This window comes from Rhinichthys klamathensis, unplaced genomic scaffold, assembly GCF_029890125.1.
Source record: "Rhinichthys klamathensis goyatoka isolate OS25496 unplaced genomic scaffold, OSU_Roscu_1.1 h1tg000076l_1, whole genome shotgun sequence".
In the NCBI taxonomy this organism is placed as follows: Eukaryota; Metazoa; Chordata; class Actinopteri; order Cypriniformes; family Leuciscidae; genus Rhinichthys; species Rhinichthys klamathensis.
The window spans coordinates 2,871,539-2,890,928 of NW_026606618.1; the positions used below are offsets into that span (position 1 = coordinate 2,871,539).

At 37.4% G+C, this 19,390-nt stretch overlaps 1 protein-coding gene across 1 annotated transcript; it reads right to left on the reverse strand.

The window, feature by feature from the left end:
* Positions 1-737: 737 nt before the first annotated feature.
* dkk3b (dickkopf WNT signaling pathway inhibitor 3b) lies at positions 738-19,390 on the reverse strand. The gene is made up of 7 exons (XM_056250945.1): positions 19,081-19,390; positions 15,869-15,994; positions 15,640-15,720; positions 4,499-4,591; positions 3,596-3,740; positions 2,833-2,983; positions 738-828 (listed from the first exon to the last, which is right to left on the reverse strand). The coding sequence occupies exons 1-7, from the start codon at positions 19,276-19,278 to the stop codon at positions 771-773; spliced, it is 852 nt and encodes a 283-aa protein (XP_056106920.1). The 5' UTR covers positions 19,279-19,390; the 3' UTR covers positions 738-770.

Genomic DNA, 19,390 nt, shown 5'->3' on the forward strand with positions numbered 1-19,390 from the left:
TTGTTTAATATCCTGTAATGATCTAAAATGTTTGAGAAAATTGCAATTGCCACATTAAAAAGTCATTGGAGGGTTAAAAAAAATCAATGGGTGCCTTTCGTTTGTAAACCAAAAGAAATAAAGAATAAACTTATTTTTCAGTTTAATGATTCATCATTGGGTGTTACTGTTTTTAAGCTGTGAAGAACATAACTATGATTTAATAGAACTAAAGCACATAACTTGCTGCCCTAGATAGTAAAATATTGTTATATAAAGAAACCGAATCTGTCATGTAGATGTCTGTTGTTTTTTTACAAGAAAAGTTTTCTAATAGTTAATGAGATGGATTGTAAAACATTTAAGCCCCCCTGAAAGATTCACATTTGTGTGAAAATAAGCCTGTAAATGAATCAATTTGAAGTGTTCTTTACATTCTCAACCTCATTAACATCCACAATTCAACACTGCCATCTGCTGTTCATATTTCAACAAGTTATGTTGCATTTTTTGCTTTTCAAAATAATACATTCAAAAGTCAACCAAAAATAACCAGAAATCATATTTATTAGGAAGTAATATAATATCAAGCTAGGTCAACATATTCAGAACACTGTCATTCTCTATCAAAATATTTTTTTGAAAACACGTTTCTTTGTAATTCCATGTGATATCACACAAAGTACAAATGGCACTTTAATATATATATATAAATAAGAGTTCCTCTGATTTTATTAAGAAATGAAATAAGGCACTTTGATGCTACAAAGTTTCAGTTTCTGTGGGAGCGATCAGTCCACATTTCTTTCACCAGAAGATTTCCTCTCATCTACACACACTGATCTTTTCCTGTAACAATAAAACAGATAAATGTGAGGTTTTTTTTGTTTATATATATATATATATATATACACACACACACACACACAGTCAAAAGTTTGGAAACATTGCTATTTTTTATGTTTTTGAAAGAAGTCTCTTATGCTTATCAAGCAATCTAAAGCAGAACAACTGTTTCCAACATTGATAAATCAGCATATTAGAATGATTTCTGAAGGATCATGTGACACTGAAGACTGGAGTAATGATGCTGAAAATACAGCTTTGATCACAGGAATAACTTATATTTTAAAGTATATTAAAATAGAAAACTATTATTTTAAATTGTAATATTTCACAATATTAATGTTTTTTTATTTTTGATCAAATAAATGCAGGCTTGATGAGCATAATATATTACATATATATATATATATATATATATATTTTGTATGTGTGTATTAGTGCTGTCAAATCGATTAATCACATCCAACAAAAGTTTGTTTACATAAAATATGTGTATGTATATATATATATATACACACACACATATTTTATGTACATATATTATATATATATATATATATTAAAGATATAAATACATACACACTAGTAAATACTCATATACATATACGTATATATATATACACTCACCGGCCACTTTATTAGGTACCCCATGCTAGTAACGGGTTGGACCCCCTTTTGCCTTCAGAACTGCCTCAATTCTTCGTGGCATAGATTCAACAAGGTGCTGGAAGCATTCCTCAGGGAGTTTGGTCCATATTGACATGATGGCATCACACAGTTGCCGCAGATTTGTCGGCTGCACATCCATGATGCGAATCTCCCGTTCCACCACATCCCAAAGATGCTCTATTGGGTTGAGATCTGGTGACTGTGGAGGCCATTTTAGTACAGTGAACTCATTGTCATGTTCAAGAAACCAATTTGAAATGATTAGAGCTTTGTGACATGGTGGAAGTAGCCATCAGAGGATGGGTACATGGTGGCCATAAAGGGATGGACATGGTCAGAAACAATGCTCAGGTAGGCCGTGGCATTTAAACGATGCCCAATTGGCACTAAGGGGCCTAAAGTGTGCCAGGAAAACATCCCCCACACCATTACACCACCACCACCAGCCTGCACAGTGGTAACAAGGCATGATGGTTCCATGTTCTCATTCTGTTTACGCCAAATTCTGACTCTAACATCTGAATGTCTCAACAGAAATCGAGACTCATCAGACCAGGCAACATTTTTCCAGTCTTCAACTGTTCAATTTTGGTGAGCTCTTGCAAATTGTAGCCTCTTTTTCCTATTTGTAGTGGAGATGAGTGGTACCCGGTGGAGTCTTCTGCTGTTGTAGCCCATCCGCCTCAAGGTTGTGCGTGTTGTGGCTTCACAAATGCTTTGCTGCATACCTCGGTTGTAACGAGTGGTTATTTCAGTCACTGTTGCCCTTCTATCAGCTCGAACCAGTCTGGCCATTCTCCTCTGACCTCTGGCATCAACAAGGCATTTCCGCCCACAGAACTGCCGCTCACTGGATGTTTTTTCTTTTTCGGACCATTCTCTGTAAACCCTAGAGATGGTTGTGCGTGAAAATCCCAGTAGATTAGCAGTTTCTGAAATACTCAGACCAGCCCTTCTGGCACCAACAATCATGCCACGTTCAAAGTCACTCAAATCAACTTTCTTCCCCATACTGATGCTCGGTTTGAACTGCAGGAGATTGTCTTGACCATGTCTACATGCCTAAATGCACTGAGTTGCCGCCATGTGATTGGCTGCTTAGAAATTAAGTGTTAACGAGCAGTTGGACAGGTGTACCTAATAAAGTGGCCGGTGAGTGTATATTAGTAAAATACCAAGAGCTTTCCCTTACCCGCAAGCTGCAATCTGATTGGCTGGCTAGATTACAATTATAAAAAACAAAAATGTCTATACGAATAAGGCCAGACCTGTTAAGCCGTGTGCAACACACCAGATAGACGCATGCAAGGAATGTTTGTGATGAAATTGCGGTCTCACTCGAGAGGCTGGCAGTGCAGGCCTGCAGCACAGGGGCAGTGCTCCCGCGGACCCTCCTCGTCCCACAGTAATAACTCCATCAGCTGGTTAGGGTGACTGGGGCAGCCTTGGCCTTCCTGTGGCTTGGGGCGGCACACTGGGAAGAGCAGGGCTGGAGAGGAAAAAACTAGAAATATTAAAAAGAAGAGGGAGGGAGAGATAGAGACTACAGAGAGAGGTACAGCAGAATTTAGGGAGATAAGGATTAGATGGACTCCAGAACTCAGGAAATGAGGTGATGTCAAAACCACAGCAAATGTTGTTAGTGTGCATCTTGTGATTAATGCATATTTGGCAACAGTAAGACAACCGAGGAACACTGAACTGAGCGAGGAGCAAGGAGTTCAATTGTAAATTCATAAGGAAACAATTATTTAGTACTTTGAGGAGAAATCTCCTGACTGGGAGGCCCAGTGAAACAGGATATTTTTCAGATGTTTTACAATATAACCACCAACTGCTTATCTAACATAGTTGCTTATATAGGCACTTTTATGTCCCAGGGGTTGATTTTTATTAAAACTTTTTCTTTTGTTTATATGAAGGTTAAAACTTTTCCTCATGTCTTTATCATTTATTTTTGCTACTTTTGAAATGCATTTTATTCATAGATTTAGTTTTACCATTGTCCCAGACTTTAAATCCTAAAACACGAAAATCCGTAATAAAAATATGAATTATTACATTTTTAAAACAGAAATAATCTATACAAAGATTACACAACCTTTGTGAAAGGCACAGCAGTGTTGAGGACTGCAGTCGCTCTGGTACTGGCAGATTGTTCCAGACTGTCCTTTGGTTCTGTTCTGCGCACAAACACCCCACACACACAGCTGATGTCCACAACACTCCACGTCCTTGGTGCACTCCTAGAAGTAAATAATACAAATATATTTTAACAAAATGTTTTTGTGTGTGAGTATATATATATATATATATATATTTATATACATATACATATATATAAAGAAGGAAACACGAAGCAAAAAGAGCCATAAAAACTGAAAACTTTTTGAAGTTGAAGATCAAGGTAAATTGTACTTAATTTGTCTTCTGGAAAACAAGTAAGTATCTTCTGTTGCTTCCGAAGGGCAGTACTAAATTAAAATTTTTATACTTGGACATCTTCATCCTGTTCAAAGGCTCTTAATGCATCGTGTTTCACTTTTTTTTAATTATAGTTGTATTCGAGTCCCCCAATTGTCCTCAGTGTGAAAAGATGGATCTCCAAATTATACGGTCACAGCTGTCAAGGGTTCAAATATGCAAAAGATGCTGGAAAACTGAAGAATTTGCTGGACCTGAAGGATTTTTCAGAACATTGGCCAGTTTAACTGCTCAGGACAAACAAGGGACTCAAGAACAACCATCACAAGGTAACACAGTATTAAGAATCAAGGGTATGTAAACTTTTGAACGGGGTCATCATTTATAAATTTATAAACATTTTATGTAAAATATCTTATTTAGGACAGTATTCAATAAAAAATAACATGCATTTTGTATGATCCCTCTTATTTTGTTCTAATAATTATTATTTTGCAGATTTTTCAAGGTGTATGTAAACTTGACCACGACCGTATGTATAATTTCTTTTCTTTTTTTTTAACAAAAGATGAGCACAGACCATATTAGTCGTCTGGCACGGGATGCATTTGGAGGTGATGATCTCATAGAGGCAGAAGCTGTTGTCCCCACAGTCCTCGTCAATCATGCACTCCTGTGTGAACAAGAATGAAACTGACATAACATATTACAGAAACACTGATATTGCAGCTACAGTTCAGCAAAAATCCCAAGGACCCCTATTTATACAATAAACCCTGCTGGACTATATTTTAATGATTCGACATCAGATACATAACATAAAATTAAAAAATTCTGACAGTGGCGGGCAGTACTAGTGTGCTGCTTTTGTTCACCATTCACTTTCATTGTATGGAAAAGAGCAGCGTGGACATTCTGCTAAACATTTATTATAATCTACAGAAGAAAGAAACTCATAGAGGTTTGGAACAACATGAGGGTGAGTACGATGACAATATTTTTGTTCGTCTCATTTTTCTTTTAAGTATCCTACAGTATTGTCCCTAAAGTACTGTAATAGTAAGTCTTGTTTTGTACTTTAGGTCAAGACATTCCAACGAGGTGTTTCTCCTCCCAGACAGATATTCATCTGGGGGACTCAAAGAAACAACCACCTACCATTAACTGAAAAACACTTTTGTGTTGTCTGGAACATCCACCTCATCTACGCTTACAGCGATGAGTGAATAATGTAGTAACAAAAACAGTCCTTTGTGTGCTTGTACTTTCTTAGACGTTGGAAATTGATATGATGGAAATTATGACTCAACTTTATATCCTAAGGAAAAGGAGGGTAATATTTTGAACATTTCCACTCAGCTGAAAATATTTACAAATAAACTGAATAAAGAATAGCGAATAGTCTCCAACTGCCCTGCAGTTCAATGCAGACAAACAGGAGTCATTTTTAACAGTTAATGCCTGATGATCTCATCAGCGGTGTTATAATTAATTCCACATTTACAGATCCGGGGGTCCAGAAACCCATCTCAGCACTTCACTCCTGTGAGAGCCGTAACAGCGACCTACCACTACCACTGCCCTTCCCCCCAGAGTTACAATGCCTGGAGTCTAGACTAATGTGAGTGAGTCACGTGAAAAAAACTCTCAGCAATTCCTCACGAACAAAAAACAACTTTCCTTCTGGTTCTGTTCCAACAAGTTCTTCTGGAAGACAGAATACAAACTGAAAATGTGTAAAAAACATAAGACGACATTACAAAATTCATTCAATTTTAAAATGAATGAGTGAGATTTACGTATATATATGTACGTACCTTTATATATTCTAAGTGATATATAATGATTAAACATATTTACATACATTATACATATTCATTTATATCAATGTGGATATATGTATATATAAATAAATGTATTTATCCAGTACATATCTTGTATATCTAATTGTATATTTTAATAATTGTATTTAGTTATTAAATAATAAATATACAGTATATAAAATGAAAACCACCATATCAATTGCTATGTATCTATATCTATATATATTATTATTATTACTTTTTTGGTATTTAGTCCTGTAATACATTAAAATAAAGTATTGATTGTTGTTCAAATGTGGATTTTATTTTGCAAATAAATTACCAGCTGTCCATTACTACACTGACAATGCTTATCAACTGCGTGTGAGCTCAGATTTGCCACTGTGCAAAATGGGAGAGAAACCACTAAGAGCTGCCTCATGGCAACATGGCTGCTGGCACTAACTCTCGACCACACAATCCCAGTGCACCACTTTCCATGCATTTTTTCCAGCTGTTCTAATTTCACCATATATTGTCCTGGTGCCAGAAGACTGCATGAACAACAGCCTCTAATGGCATTGCCATCTGTAAAATTGTTGCAGAAATGCAAAGAGACCTTAAGTGTAATGTTTATATATTCAGGTTTTACCCTGGAATAGATATAATGGTAGCTGTCTGATGCATCTAATTTCAATCAAAAGCTATTAAACACAGTTAGTCTGTTATTCAAGAGAATTGAGAGTGTACTGTAGAAATGAAGGATGCTAAACATTACATTTAGTCTTGAAAACAAAGACATTATGGCCCGGTTTCACAGACAGAGCTTAGATTAAGCCAGGATTAGGCCTTAGTTCAATTAGGGCATTTAAGTAACTTTTATAAACGTTGTTGTGGAAATTTTAATAGTCATTGATCCCTAACAGATATCATAAGAGAGAGAACCTATTCAATGTGTAAAATATAGATGATTCAAAGAATGTCACATGTGTGTCTCTCACTTGTAGTGAGACAAGATTCTGTTTATGTACCTGGGGAAGCAGAAGGGGGAGACACTCCAGGGAGCAGACGAACAGGGACCTCTGACCTAGATGTCGGAAGGCCATTTGGTGCAGGGGGGCTTAGTCTATGGAAAACTACTGGGAGGAAGGCTCTGGGGGAAAGAAGGCCTTGAAACTTAGATAAAAGCTGGTTCAGTCTGTCTGGGGGGTGTCACTCTTCTGCACAGGGTAACAACTGTGTATTAGACTGCTCCTATTCTTGCAAGAATAAATACTTCTATTTTATAATTTGACTATGAGTGTCTCTTACGCAGTGATGTTTGTTTGAGATGAATTTTTGCCACAACAGTTTTGGTGTCAGAAGTGGGATTCCTTGGACGTGCCTCCTGGACCTGAGATCGGACGGTGTTTGGCCACCTGGACTAAGTAAGTTCCAGCTCTACCTCGTAAACTTGAGAGAGAGGGGCCGACCGATATCAGGGCCGGGAGAATCGACCACTGGAATCTAAAGAACCCGCAGGTGGCAACAGAAGCATCTCTGGTAAGAGACAGTTCAATTTATTTTCTTTTGGGTAAGTTAATTAAATTCAGTTTAATTGGGGAAAGAGTGAAATTGAACCATATTGGCTGAGGGCTGTTTCTGTGGTACGTAATCTGAGATTAATTGAGATCTATATATAGATCAAGAGGTTTCAAACAGATACGAGAGAAAATATCTGAGATTAATTGAGGTCTGTGACAGAACAAGAAATTTCAAGCAGATAAATAATCTGGGATTAAGTGAGAACTGTAACAGATCAAGAGATTTCAAACAGATAGGTACCCTGAAAATTAGTTGTTCCACCACGGAGCAAATTGTTTTTAGGTGCTGAGGCTAATTAGGGGGAACCAGAAAAGATTTTTTGGTAAACCATAATTAGGAGGGCACTAATAGTGCAACCCGACCGATTTGGGTTAAAAGAAAAATCGGGTCTGGGAGGGACGCCTTTCAGACCAAGAGAACGCGCGTTGAAGAGAAATCCACAGAGAACAGAAAACAGCCAGTATGGGGATGTCTCAAAAGCAAGCTTGCGAAATTTGATACACCGGTTTTCTGTAGAACTAGGAAAGTATGGGGGAAAAAATGTATGTTTTAGATATTGGAAAAACTGAGAAAATACCATGATTTTCCCAGGGAGGGAACACTGAGCACAAATAGACTAAGAGTGTGCGAGAATCAGTGGAACAGGGCAGCGGGACAAAAGGTTGTTGTGGCTGCGTTCAACATGTGTGTAAAAATGTGAACAGATAATGGATGCATGACATGGGATGTCTATAGAACTTAAATTTATATGACAAGGATTGAAGTAGCAAGAAGCAATAAGCCTGTCTGTGTGAAATAGAGGGAACTGAACTGTAAGTGAGACTTGGTGGAAGAGGGAAGTGAAAAAACAAAAGGTTGAGACATGTGTGTGTGGGGATTGTTCAAACAATCATGTACTGGTTAGATAATGAAGGAACTGGCATGTTTGAGAAAAGAAAGGAGAGGATAATGAAGGAACTGGCATGTTTGAGAAAAGAAAGGAGAGGATAATGAAGGAACTGGCATGTTTGAGAAAAGAAAGGAGAGGATAATGAAGGAACTGGCATGTAGGGAAAAGAAAGGAGAAATATAGTAGAAAACTATATGTGATGAAAATAGACATGGTCTGATAGAATTTATGGAAGTTTAAATGATATGAAAAGTTTTAGAATAAAATAAGGCATTGTATGATTGACAGGGATTAACATGATATGAAGAATGTTTTAAGCAGAATGGGGAACAATTCTAGATTTTGATAAAATAATGATTGAAATGATGATATATCTGTTTTATTTTATTAATGTTAAGAAAATAAGATTAAAGAAGCAAGTAGCTATAATGGTTGTCTGTGTAATTTACGGACTGAGTAATATAATCTGTTTTGGAGAAACAGTAGAGATAAGACTGAGACAATAATGTGATGGAAGGAAAAAAGGCTTCAAACCAGTTGTAATGAAAATAATGATGTACAAATTGTTACACTTTATGAAGAGTAACGGAACAGTCCGGGAAAATAAATGAGTAAATAAATAGTGAGACAGAAGAGAGCAAATGCTGTAAACAGCTCTGCTCTGAAGATCTCACTTTGAAGAGATTTGCAGATGATGTTTTGTAAAAGATAAGCTGGGATAACAGCAACAGTGCTTGTAGTTAGTGTTGTTGATGATAATACCAAATTAGTAAGGTAAAGACAGAAAACAAATTCGAATATTTTGAGCATTTTCTGTGCTGCTCATGAAATTATGTTCTGCCAATAATAATGATAAAGAGTATGATTTGGCTATTGTGATTTGAATCCGCCATTGGTGGATGGTCAAAGGAATACAGAGAACTGCTTATCAGTGGGTCTGTTTACATTCCTGAATGGGACACACACTGCTTCAAGGGCGTGTTAAGTTGAAGCCCTTTGGAAGCTCACAGTGATCAAACTGCAAGGTGTCTGATGCTGAAGTTGAGGCTGAAACAAATTCACTAGATGACAGAGAGTGTTTTAATGGTGGTCATCGGGACAATTTAATAGGTAACTGTAAATTTCCACCGAGAGGGGTTTTAAAAATGTGATAAAATGACAACACATTTCTGATAATAATGTATTGGTTTGAAAATAGATCAGTGTTTAAATGACGACAGTGACAATTTTTGGTCTGAGAAATAAGAGATAAAAAACAAGGTCAAAAGATTGATCTTAAAGTGAACCCTTTTGAAGAAAAGATCTATAATACTAATTTTTATAAGTGAATTGTGGAATACAGGTTGTAAAATGAATGACTGCAACAAATGTGAGTTGCAAAATATAGTAAAGGTAACTAGAAGGAGAATTGTGTTTTAATTAAGCATTTTTAAAAGGGTTCAGGTAATATAGAGAGACAGATCTCAAAGATGATTTATAATAACTGCAAAAGAGGCAGTAGCCTTGTAAAAGTTAGTGTGAATCCTGATTGGAGACTGATAAACTCCTAGAAGAGAAAACTTTGAGGTCAGATATTAAGTTATGGTAATTGAGAACTTGACAACTAAAATAGGGATTGAGAAATGTGAAATGTTATTGAGAACTAGAATAATTACCATTATGTAAGAACAAATAAGCAGAAGCAGTAGGCTACTGAATTAACAGTTGCTAAATGTAAAATGTGTTGAAAGGCATTTGATTAAACAAAAAAGGCCTGCTAGTGTTGACCATGAAAAGAACAGAGCTGATGTTTTGCTTTCAAAAGATAAGTTTGTTATGGGCTGTAATGAAACAGTTCGCTTATCTAAAATCTGATGTGTGCTGTGGCTGAAACTGCCAGTGCAACAGACTCAATCTGAGTGGAAATTTGTAATGCCTAAATTTCCTGATGTGTGGGCAAAAGACAAATATAAATAATATGTTTATTTGAAACCGTATGTAATATCTGGCAAAGATGCCTTAAGCTGGGATAGAGTTAAAAGATAATAAATAAAAGTTTGATGTTAGAAGTATATGAGAGAGCAGTGTACCATCCAATAGAGTCTCAGAGTCTCTCTCATTCAATGAGTCAGCTAAAAGCTGGTATCTGTGATAATGTGTAAAGCACAGTGTTTCAGTTGAAGAATCATAGACACAGAGATGGTAAAAGAAACCATTTAGAGAGCAATTTGTTTTAGAAGTAAAACTGAATGACTTTTTAAAGAAGTATTTAAAATAATAATACAGATAGAGATGACATTTTGATTAGCTTATTTTAGGACCAGTAACTTCTTTGTCTGATTTAGTCTCCACCATTCAGGACCGATAGCTCCGGCTACAGATGAAGTACACTGAATGTACGGTTGTGATCTAAATTCACTGAGTATAAATCTAAGCAGCTAGGTTTCTGCTTTTAAGATGCTTAATGGATTTAAGTGATTAAATACTGTTGTTATTAATCTGTCTCCCTGTGTGAACACTATTAGGCAATCGGAATGGCTCTGGTGACTCTTTAACGTGCCTTTCCTAAGCTCTAGAAAACAGCTGAGTTCTGTTGAAGCAAACAGCCTGTGATGGGAAAGAGCGGTCACCAGTGTGTACAGTGGCTACTCAATGACGGGTTTGATCTTCCTGGCCAGGGGACAGCCTAACGCAGGGGGTCACGAACATTGGGCACCTCCGGGATGGAGGTGTTATATGTGAGAAAGGTATGAGAGTTGAGCGCTGATTACTGGAGGCCACCGGGGTCAGCAGAGCATTGAGAGGTGAGATGCGCTGTGACGAGTCACGGCGGTCTGACCCGGAAAATGTGAGTTTCCTCTACATACCACTCGCCAGAAGAAACCGCATTCATTGTATGGCTTGTTTTTCATTGTGACAAGTCTGCAAATATGCCAGGGGAAAACACCCTGATGGAGATTATAGATAAAGGGCTAACAGAAATGGGCTTTCAAGAGCCAGCTGAGGCCATGAAGTGATTCCCATTAGTTGTTGTGGAGACAGTAGCAAAACTTTTTATGTACTGGTTTGCCTTATGGGCAAGGAAAATCATAGTGTTGATTTTGAACTAATATGTTATAACATAGTTTTAACTCTTGAAGGTCGTTAGACATGGTGGTGGCTAAAGATGAAGACAGCTTTTGATTTAAGGAAAGTCTGGATGACAAAGGTGAATGGTCAAAGGTTATTGTAATGAATACAAATTTTGACTAAGTTACAGCCTTAGGAGGCTGGTGAAAAAATTATTTGTTTATAGTGAGAGAGACTGCCTGAGTTGGAGGAAGGGATGGTAACTGTGTCTGTCTTTCTGTTATCGGCCTGCTAGAGCAAGCTGAAGCAAAATAATGATAATGAAACAAAACAACCCAGCTGACTTGTCTAAAAATCAAATGAATAATGAACAGATGTAAAATTAGGTAGAAGCTACAGGAAAAATGAAAAGGTTAAAATCTTATTTAAAATTTAAATCTTTAAGCAATAATATAAAGAAAAGTGAACATTGAGAATGAGCAGTTAACATATGTGTGTCTAGAATGAGTGCGTGTGCTAGTGACCGCACTTTATGTCTTGTATGTATTAGTTTGGGGCACTAATATTCCACCTGAATGGTGTGTATATTGCGTCATTAACCTCTGGAATGAGTTTATCATTACAGATGGGTTAAGGCAAATGAAAAATTTTAAAGAAGCTGATAATTCTGATGAAAAGACAATACAGAACATGGGACAAGCTTTAAGTTGATTGGTCATCAAGCTCTGTCTGGTAGTAATACTTTTGTCATACATAATGTAGATTTGAAGATCAGTTTAAGTAAATTGGAATTGTGTAGTTGTAGATCACCAGCTGGCATGGGCTGAGATAAATGAAAATGTTGTAGATTTGAGGGAAACAACAAAGTGACATATTGGCTAAGTCAACATGAAATTATCAAGAGAGCCTCTCACATTTATGATTATTGTGAACAAAGGGGGAGAAATGATTGACTGACAATGACCAAGTCTGTACAGCACGACCTGACCTGATAGAAACAATTTATGACTTTGGAAATGTTTGTAGATGACTGACTTGAGAGACCAAACAACAGGCCTGAAAAGCGGGATTTGCTGTGAGACTCAGGGCCGTTGTCCTTCAAATACTGCGAGAAGATGATGAGATTGTGGCTTTAAGTGAAGAATGTAATATTTTTGTTTCAGAGACAGGGAAAGATGTCTGGAGGAAAATTTGGCTGAAGGACGCCGTTTGGGTTGGTGTTGATGGCAAATCAAATTAGTTTAAATTGATGCATGAGTTGATTAATGCATCAAGAGGGAGATGGTATAACAATTGCCAAATATGGTTTATTAAGGGGTTCACATTTGCTGAATAAATGTTGGGAGAACACTAGGGGTATTTGGATAAAAGCCCTGAAAGAAGCCATTTTTCTGCCTAACAAAATTTATGTCTGTGAGTGTGCTGCACACACCAATAACAAAGATTGTTTCAACAGGAAACGCCAGGGCATCGAAGGACACGGGAGAACAGTAGACAAAAGAAACTACGTACTTTACTATCTGACAATAACCTCGAAATTTGTTTCTCTTTACAGAGAGCATGCAGGATTGGGAGACAGGGCAAAATGTGCCCAATAAAATAATGGTTATGGATGAATTTGGCTAACTGTCCTGGCCTGGGTTATTATTGTGGAAGAAAGGTGCTACACCTGCGCAGCGCATAACTTAAAATTTTCCTTTTACAGAATGTCAGGATGGATTGCATCAAGCTGAACTGATTGTGTTTCCAAATGTATGAATATTGACTTGTTAACGTAAGCAAAGTGGATATGTGTTTTTCAGGGGAAAAGGACTGAGTGCTATTAAGTGAGCAAGAAATTATCCGGTGATAATGTTTCAGATTGTTGAATCCACAGGTCACACCAAAGGGGACGAGCGGCAAGACAAGCGGTCACTAACAAAATACTTAAGGTCTCCATTCACAGGTGACGGGAAGCAGGAAATGGTTCATTCCAGTGGGGGTGCGGTGGTGATCTCAGGAGATCAGTGTGTCACCTGGGTCCAAGCCTCTCACCTTAGACAACACCGACAGGCCACAACCATCCCATAGTCCATGGGGCGAACGAGATGATCAACACGCCTGGAGGAGGATGTGAACCAACTAATGGTTTAAGAATGTGGTTTTGTGATTATTTTGAGGATTTTATTTGATTAAATCAAAATAGGGCTTAGTATTGATATACACTAGATCAAAATATTTGATTGGTTACTTATTCATTAGGAAATATTTAAGGAAAATGTTTTTGGGAAGAGAAGATCTATTAATTAATGTAAATTATAGGGATAATTGTTGAAGCTTATTAAGTAGAACCACAGCATGTTTGAATTAAAAGTTAGAGGTAAAAGAAACAGAACGTCCGTGGGGCGAACGAGATGATCAACACAACTGATGGTTTAAGTTTAACAGAAGAATCTGTTTTTGTGATGATTTTGTTTGATTGAATCAAACTAGGTATTGATTTGATTGTAAATGTAGAAATATATTGATTGTGTCCGTTAATATTGAACAACTGCATTGGTTAGAAGAATGGATAAAATTATAAGACTTCTCTGGTTAGATTTTGTTAAATATGGCATTAAATAGAGCTTACTAAATTGAATTAGAAGTGAACAAAATATGGTTAGGAAAACCGAGGTGAAATATGAAGATGGGCGTAGATTAATGGAAAAGGCTTAATGATAGGGTTTAGGATTGTTATTCTAATAATTTTGTTATTCATGGGGGAATACGATTACAGTGACAGGTGAAACATGCTGTCTGTTCAATTGGTGAAAATGACAGTCTATCCCAAGGATGAACAAAATGATGTGACGATACATGTAGCGGGAGCTACAGTGAGATATGTGTTAAATGTATGTTCTGTTTGTTTTTCTTCTATTTGTTTATTTTCTGAGAAAGATTAAGGGCAAAAGATTTAAAGAGGGTTAAAAGCAGCGGTCATCCGTGTTACGAGATGGCGTACAAGGACAGGGGTTGGAACTGAGGGATTTTTTTATTATACTTTTATCTGTTTGTTTCCTTACTATGTTATAACTACCTTTTTCCTTACTGGCGTGACTGAGGGTCTGTTTACAGGAGCGCAGGAACAGAGATTTCTCGTTCAGCCCGGCGTCGTGAAAATATTTACTTGCTAGCTAAAATATTACGGGGCTTTCCCCCACAAAAACAGCCTTATGCTTCTTCATTCTAAACTTTTCTTCACAGGTTCAAGGAGAGTGATCATTTATGCAAAAAATCAGAGATGAAGAGTATAAGTGTGATGATATGACTTAAAATTTGTCTTATTGTTTATTGTTATGATTATGGGTAATCAGAATGATAAAAAGCGGGAATTTGTTGTGGAAATTTTAATAGTCATTGATCCCTAACAGATATCATAAGAGAGAGAACCTATTCAATGTGTAAAATATAGATGATTCAAAGAATGTCACATGTGTGTCTCTCACTTGTAGTGAGACAAGATTCTGTTTATGTACCTGGGGAAGCAGAAGGGGGAGACACTCCAGGGAGCAGACGAACAGGGACCTCTGACCTAGATGTCGGAAGGCCATTTGGTGCAGGGGGGCTTAGTCTATGGAAAACTACTGGGAGGAAGGCTCTGGGGGAAAGAAGGCCTTGAAACTTAGATAAAAGCTGGTTCAGTCTGTCTGGGGGGTGTCACTCTTCTGCACAGGGTAACAACTGTGTATTAGACTGCTCCTATTCTTGCAAGAATAAATACTTCTATTTTATAATTTGACTATGAGTGTCTCTTACGCAGTGATGTTTGTTTGAGATGAATTTTTGCCACAACAACGTGCCTAAAAAAAACATTACTGGTGTGCATCTTTTGACATATTTTAAAAGTCAGTACAAGTTGCTATAAGACAGCTCAAATATGCATTAGTCTGGGACTAGGCGTAAGCCTTGTCTGTGAAACCGGGGGAATGTGTTTATGTTGAATGATCCAGTGTTTAAAAGACTAATTTCTGTAGAGGGCATCTTTTATAAGCCTTATAAAAAGTAAAAGCTTATATTTTAGTCACAGCAACAATACAAAATGTGAGGAAAGAGGACTGATGTGGTCGTGGACCATCTGTCCCTCAACTACTTTATTTACAAGAATTGTCCATGTTTAGAAAAGTCTCAATGATGTGCCACATGTTTCCCATGCAAATGGAAGTTTGATGACTGGTGAAGTGGAAAATCCATGTTGGTTTTAATAAATAAACTCTGCTTTCTAACCCCAGGTTGCCAAAGTGACGACAAACTCACTTCAGGGTTCATAGCACTGGAAGTTTGATATCTGTTGTATATGGTCACTTTTTGAGAAATAAAAATGGTTTATTATTAAAAGTGATATGGGATATTAAGGCTATAGATGAAATATAGACTCACATGATCTACTTCATTCCACCGTTCAGTGTCCTGAATGAGAGTTCTGGAAAAATGAGTCTTTCCAGTCTTATTATCTGTTTCCTACAGGAAAACCAGGAGTAAGTTGCAGATAGAGACAAGGCAAATCAATCTACAAAGGCATGAGCACAATGAGGTTCTGTTCATGTCAATACAGTGCAAATATACATAAAAATCACATCAAGTACAAGCCAATAAACATATGAAATACCTTGTCAATTCTCTCTATCAGATGCACGGTCCGATTCCCCACCTTGATCTCTGTTGTAGTTTCATTGTGAAAATTGGCAGGAAAGTTACGTCCATGTAACAGCGATTTTGAGGACTCGTTCTCCATCTGATTGAGCATATTTATCAAATAAGATTAATATTGTCTAGATGTGAATAATGTTTTGACTGTACTTTATTATTAGACATTGAGAATTCTTCTGAGGTAAATCTTGCATTTAATCCTCTAGTGCAGGGGTTTTCAAATTGGGTGAATGTGAGCCTCCCCTAACAGTAGGTTAGGACAGCCGAGCCCCCCCTTCCCCAAAATCCCGCCCCCCTGCCCTAACCCACACACCTCTGCAGTAAATGCCATCTTTTGTGTGTTCCAGGCAACGATGAGTTCCAATAAAAACGGATAAAATGTAAATATTTTTTAATATTGTAGCCTATTTGAAGACATTTTATTTCCACAACTTTTTTAAAAGTGCATTCATAAACTATTCTTTGCAACAGCAAATAATTTCCAACTTTATGCAGGCCTAATTGAGGCTACTTTTAAAATCACTGGCCTAACCACAAGTCAACAAAACATGCTTAACATGTGTAATGCAATGAGTAGCAGTGTTTCGCCGATGTTATGGGGTTTGCCTGCCATACGTGACACAATAAGTTGCTTCTGTCGCCTAGGGCTGGGCGATAAGGCTGAAAACTGTATCACGATATCAGTGTTTCATATCGGTCGATATCGATAATTATTGATTTTTTTATGACCCATTTAAAATAAGGACCAGGAGAAAAAATATATTACATTTAAACATTTTTATTTTAAACTTAACCTTCCTCTGATTATAATCCCAAGACAGAAATGTCAACACAACCATGGAAAACTCAAATAATTAAAATGTAAACATAAGTCTAAATTCACAATCAGACCTGCAAACTCCTCAGAGTAAAAAAGGTGACAGTGGCGCGGCGGGACGGGGGTGGTGGGGGGTTGTGGTCGTACGTGCCCCCTGCTCGATTTTTTGTGATTTTAATATGCAAATGACACATTTCTGAGCGTGACTTAACAAAAATCAGCATACTTATCAAAAATCTTTGTGTTGCAACCCGGAAGTTTGTATCTTACACATGCACTGTATCATAAGAAGTCAGGGCAGAGCACCCAGGTAACGATAAGCCAAGCTAACGTTACAGGGATATTGCACCATTTGGGAAATTAAGCTCATTTTCCACCTCCCCTCGAGTAAAACAATTGTTTTTTTTTACCGTTTATAGGATTCAGCCGATCTCCAGGTCTGGCGGTACCACTTTTACCATAGCTTAACATAATTCATAGTATGAAGACAATACTAGGGGTGGAACGGTACACAGAAGTCACGGTTCGGTTCAGACACCACGGTTCGGTACGATTTCAGTACAATGGAGTGAAAAGCAAAACAGAAATATAGAAGGCATTTTTATAAATGTCTTAAGCCTTGTATTTTTTAAATAAGTTTTATTAATAAAGGCATAGAACCAGTTTATTTATAGTGCACTGATAATATTTTTATATAATTAGTTTATTAAATTAATAAAAAGATAAAAAGACCTTGAGATATGTTTGGTAATTGTACCTGAATGAATTTAAAATTTGCAATATTTCAGATCAATAATTTGTTTTCCTTCATTTTAATTAACCGTAACTTTATTCTCATCAGAATTATAAATAATGGATTTTTTCTTTTTTAATTAATGTGTAACTTAAAAATAAACAGATTAGTGCTCTGTTTTGAGGACAAGAAATGAAAACCAATGCGATATGATGAATGTCCAAAAGATGGAACACACAGACTGTTTTAAAAAGGGGTTGGATAAATATGTTTTGCTTTTAAAACGGTGTGTATGTGTGTGTGACAGTTATAGGTTACAGTTTGACAAGAAATACAGAGTGAAAAAAGCACGATGTTGTGTTTTATTGCGAGTATAGGACTACACAAATATGAGTAAACACTTTGCAGACTGAATGATGTCCTGTATTAAGAAAATGACGGAGTATGTTTTTATGTCTTCACTGTTCGATCGCGCCCGCGTGTCTCACTCTCTCGTGCCCGTGCCTACTCTCTCTCTCTCGCGCGCGCGCGCACACACACACACACACACACACACACACACACTCCAGCATTGGAATCATCTCATTCTCTACTCTTTACTTCTATTTAAGATTTTATTTAACTCATTTAAGACTGTTCTTGTGAGGATACTCGACAAAACTGACATTTTGGCATAAATGTGTGGGTTATTGTTCGTTCAGCCGCGAAAGAGAACTCGATACTGGCGCGCGTCTTTCTGTGCGTCATGCGTGCGTGCGTATGTGTGCGTGTGTCAGGACAGGAGGACATTCACTGACAGCGCGTTCTCTTTTGTCTTGTCGCGAATGAATGGTTTAAAAGCATTTGCGTGAATAAGAGCGTGATCATATACAAAAACGTATCGCATGCGTTGCCGGGATACTTTAAGCCCTGCGACATTAATAGAGCTGCATACAGAGTTATTTTTTCTTCGCGTGTCGCGCCTCCCCTGTGGCTCTTTGGCGCCCCCCAGGGGAGGCGCGCCTCACCTATTGAAAACCGCTGCTCTAGTGAGTTATGGAAAGTCCGATTCAATTCCGTGAATCGATTCTAATGAATCAAAATGATTCAGACACATTGCATATTACGGTTTTTGTCGATAGTTTTTAAATTAGGACATTTAAATAGCTTTTATAAGATGCCTTAGAAAAAAATATTGGCGTGCATCTTGAGACAAAACCTTTTACAGTCTATGGACAAAACATGCACTGGTATTGTCAGTGAAAGATGCTTCAGGTTAAAAGAGCTCAATATTGCATTTTAGTCTGAGACTTGCCTTGTCTGTGAAACCGGGGGATTGTTTTTTGCAATTTCATGTGTCCCAGTTCAGTTTAGCCTTTCAAACCAAAATATAAAAATATACGCTGAACAATACTAAAAAAAAAAAGGTACGATTTATTAAAAAAAATTAGTAAAACCAAATCCGTTATGAGATTCGTTCGATGTTTTGTGATGTTTTAAAAAAAAAGATTCCATGAAAAGATCCGACTCAAATTTCGTTCACCATTCGTTTGATTTGGACATCCTCGCGTATAAGCAAGGACATGCGGCGCAAAACAAAATTCAGTCTGCTGAGATTGTTTTGTTGTTTCTCCAGTCATACCTGGTGGACAGCCTCCTCTAGTTTCTGCTGCGTGTCCTCCATCAGTTTTTCCACCTCCCTGAACATCTCGTTTAAAGTGGTTTGTCCGTGTGCCACATGCTCCTGCAGGGTCTCGGTGATGTCCAGATGTCCCCCTCTGTGAACTGAGCTGCCCAACACAAAGCCCACGCAAAGGGATAATATCACACACTTCAGCATCGTTTTTTACTTAGACGAGTCACCTCTGGCGAAAATCACAGACCCTGTCTGTGCCTGCCTGGGACGTGGTTTATTTGGAAACTTGTAAGGGGAAAAAAAGACCGGAAAAGGT

Bases quoted from the DNA above. Each gene is read 5' to 3' on its own strand.
- dkk3b (XM_056250945.1), bottom strand. From the start codon at position 19,278: ATGCTGAAGTGTGTGATATTATCCCTTTGCGTGGGCTTTGTGTTGGGC. The intron at 2,984-3,595 runs GTTGTGTAATCT...TTTCCTCTCCAG, and splicing joins CTGCTGTGCCTTTCACAAAG to CCCTGCTCTTCCCAGTGTGC. The intron at 829-2,832 runs GTGAGACCGCAA...TTATTGTTACAG, and splicing joins CTGCACTGCCAGCCTCTCGA to GAAAAGATCAGTGTGTGTAG.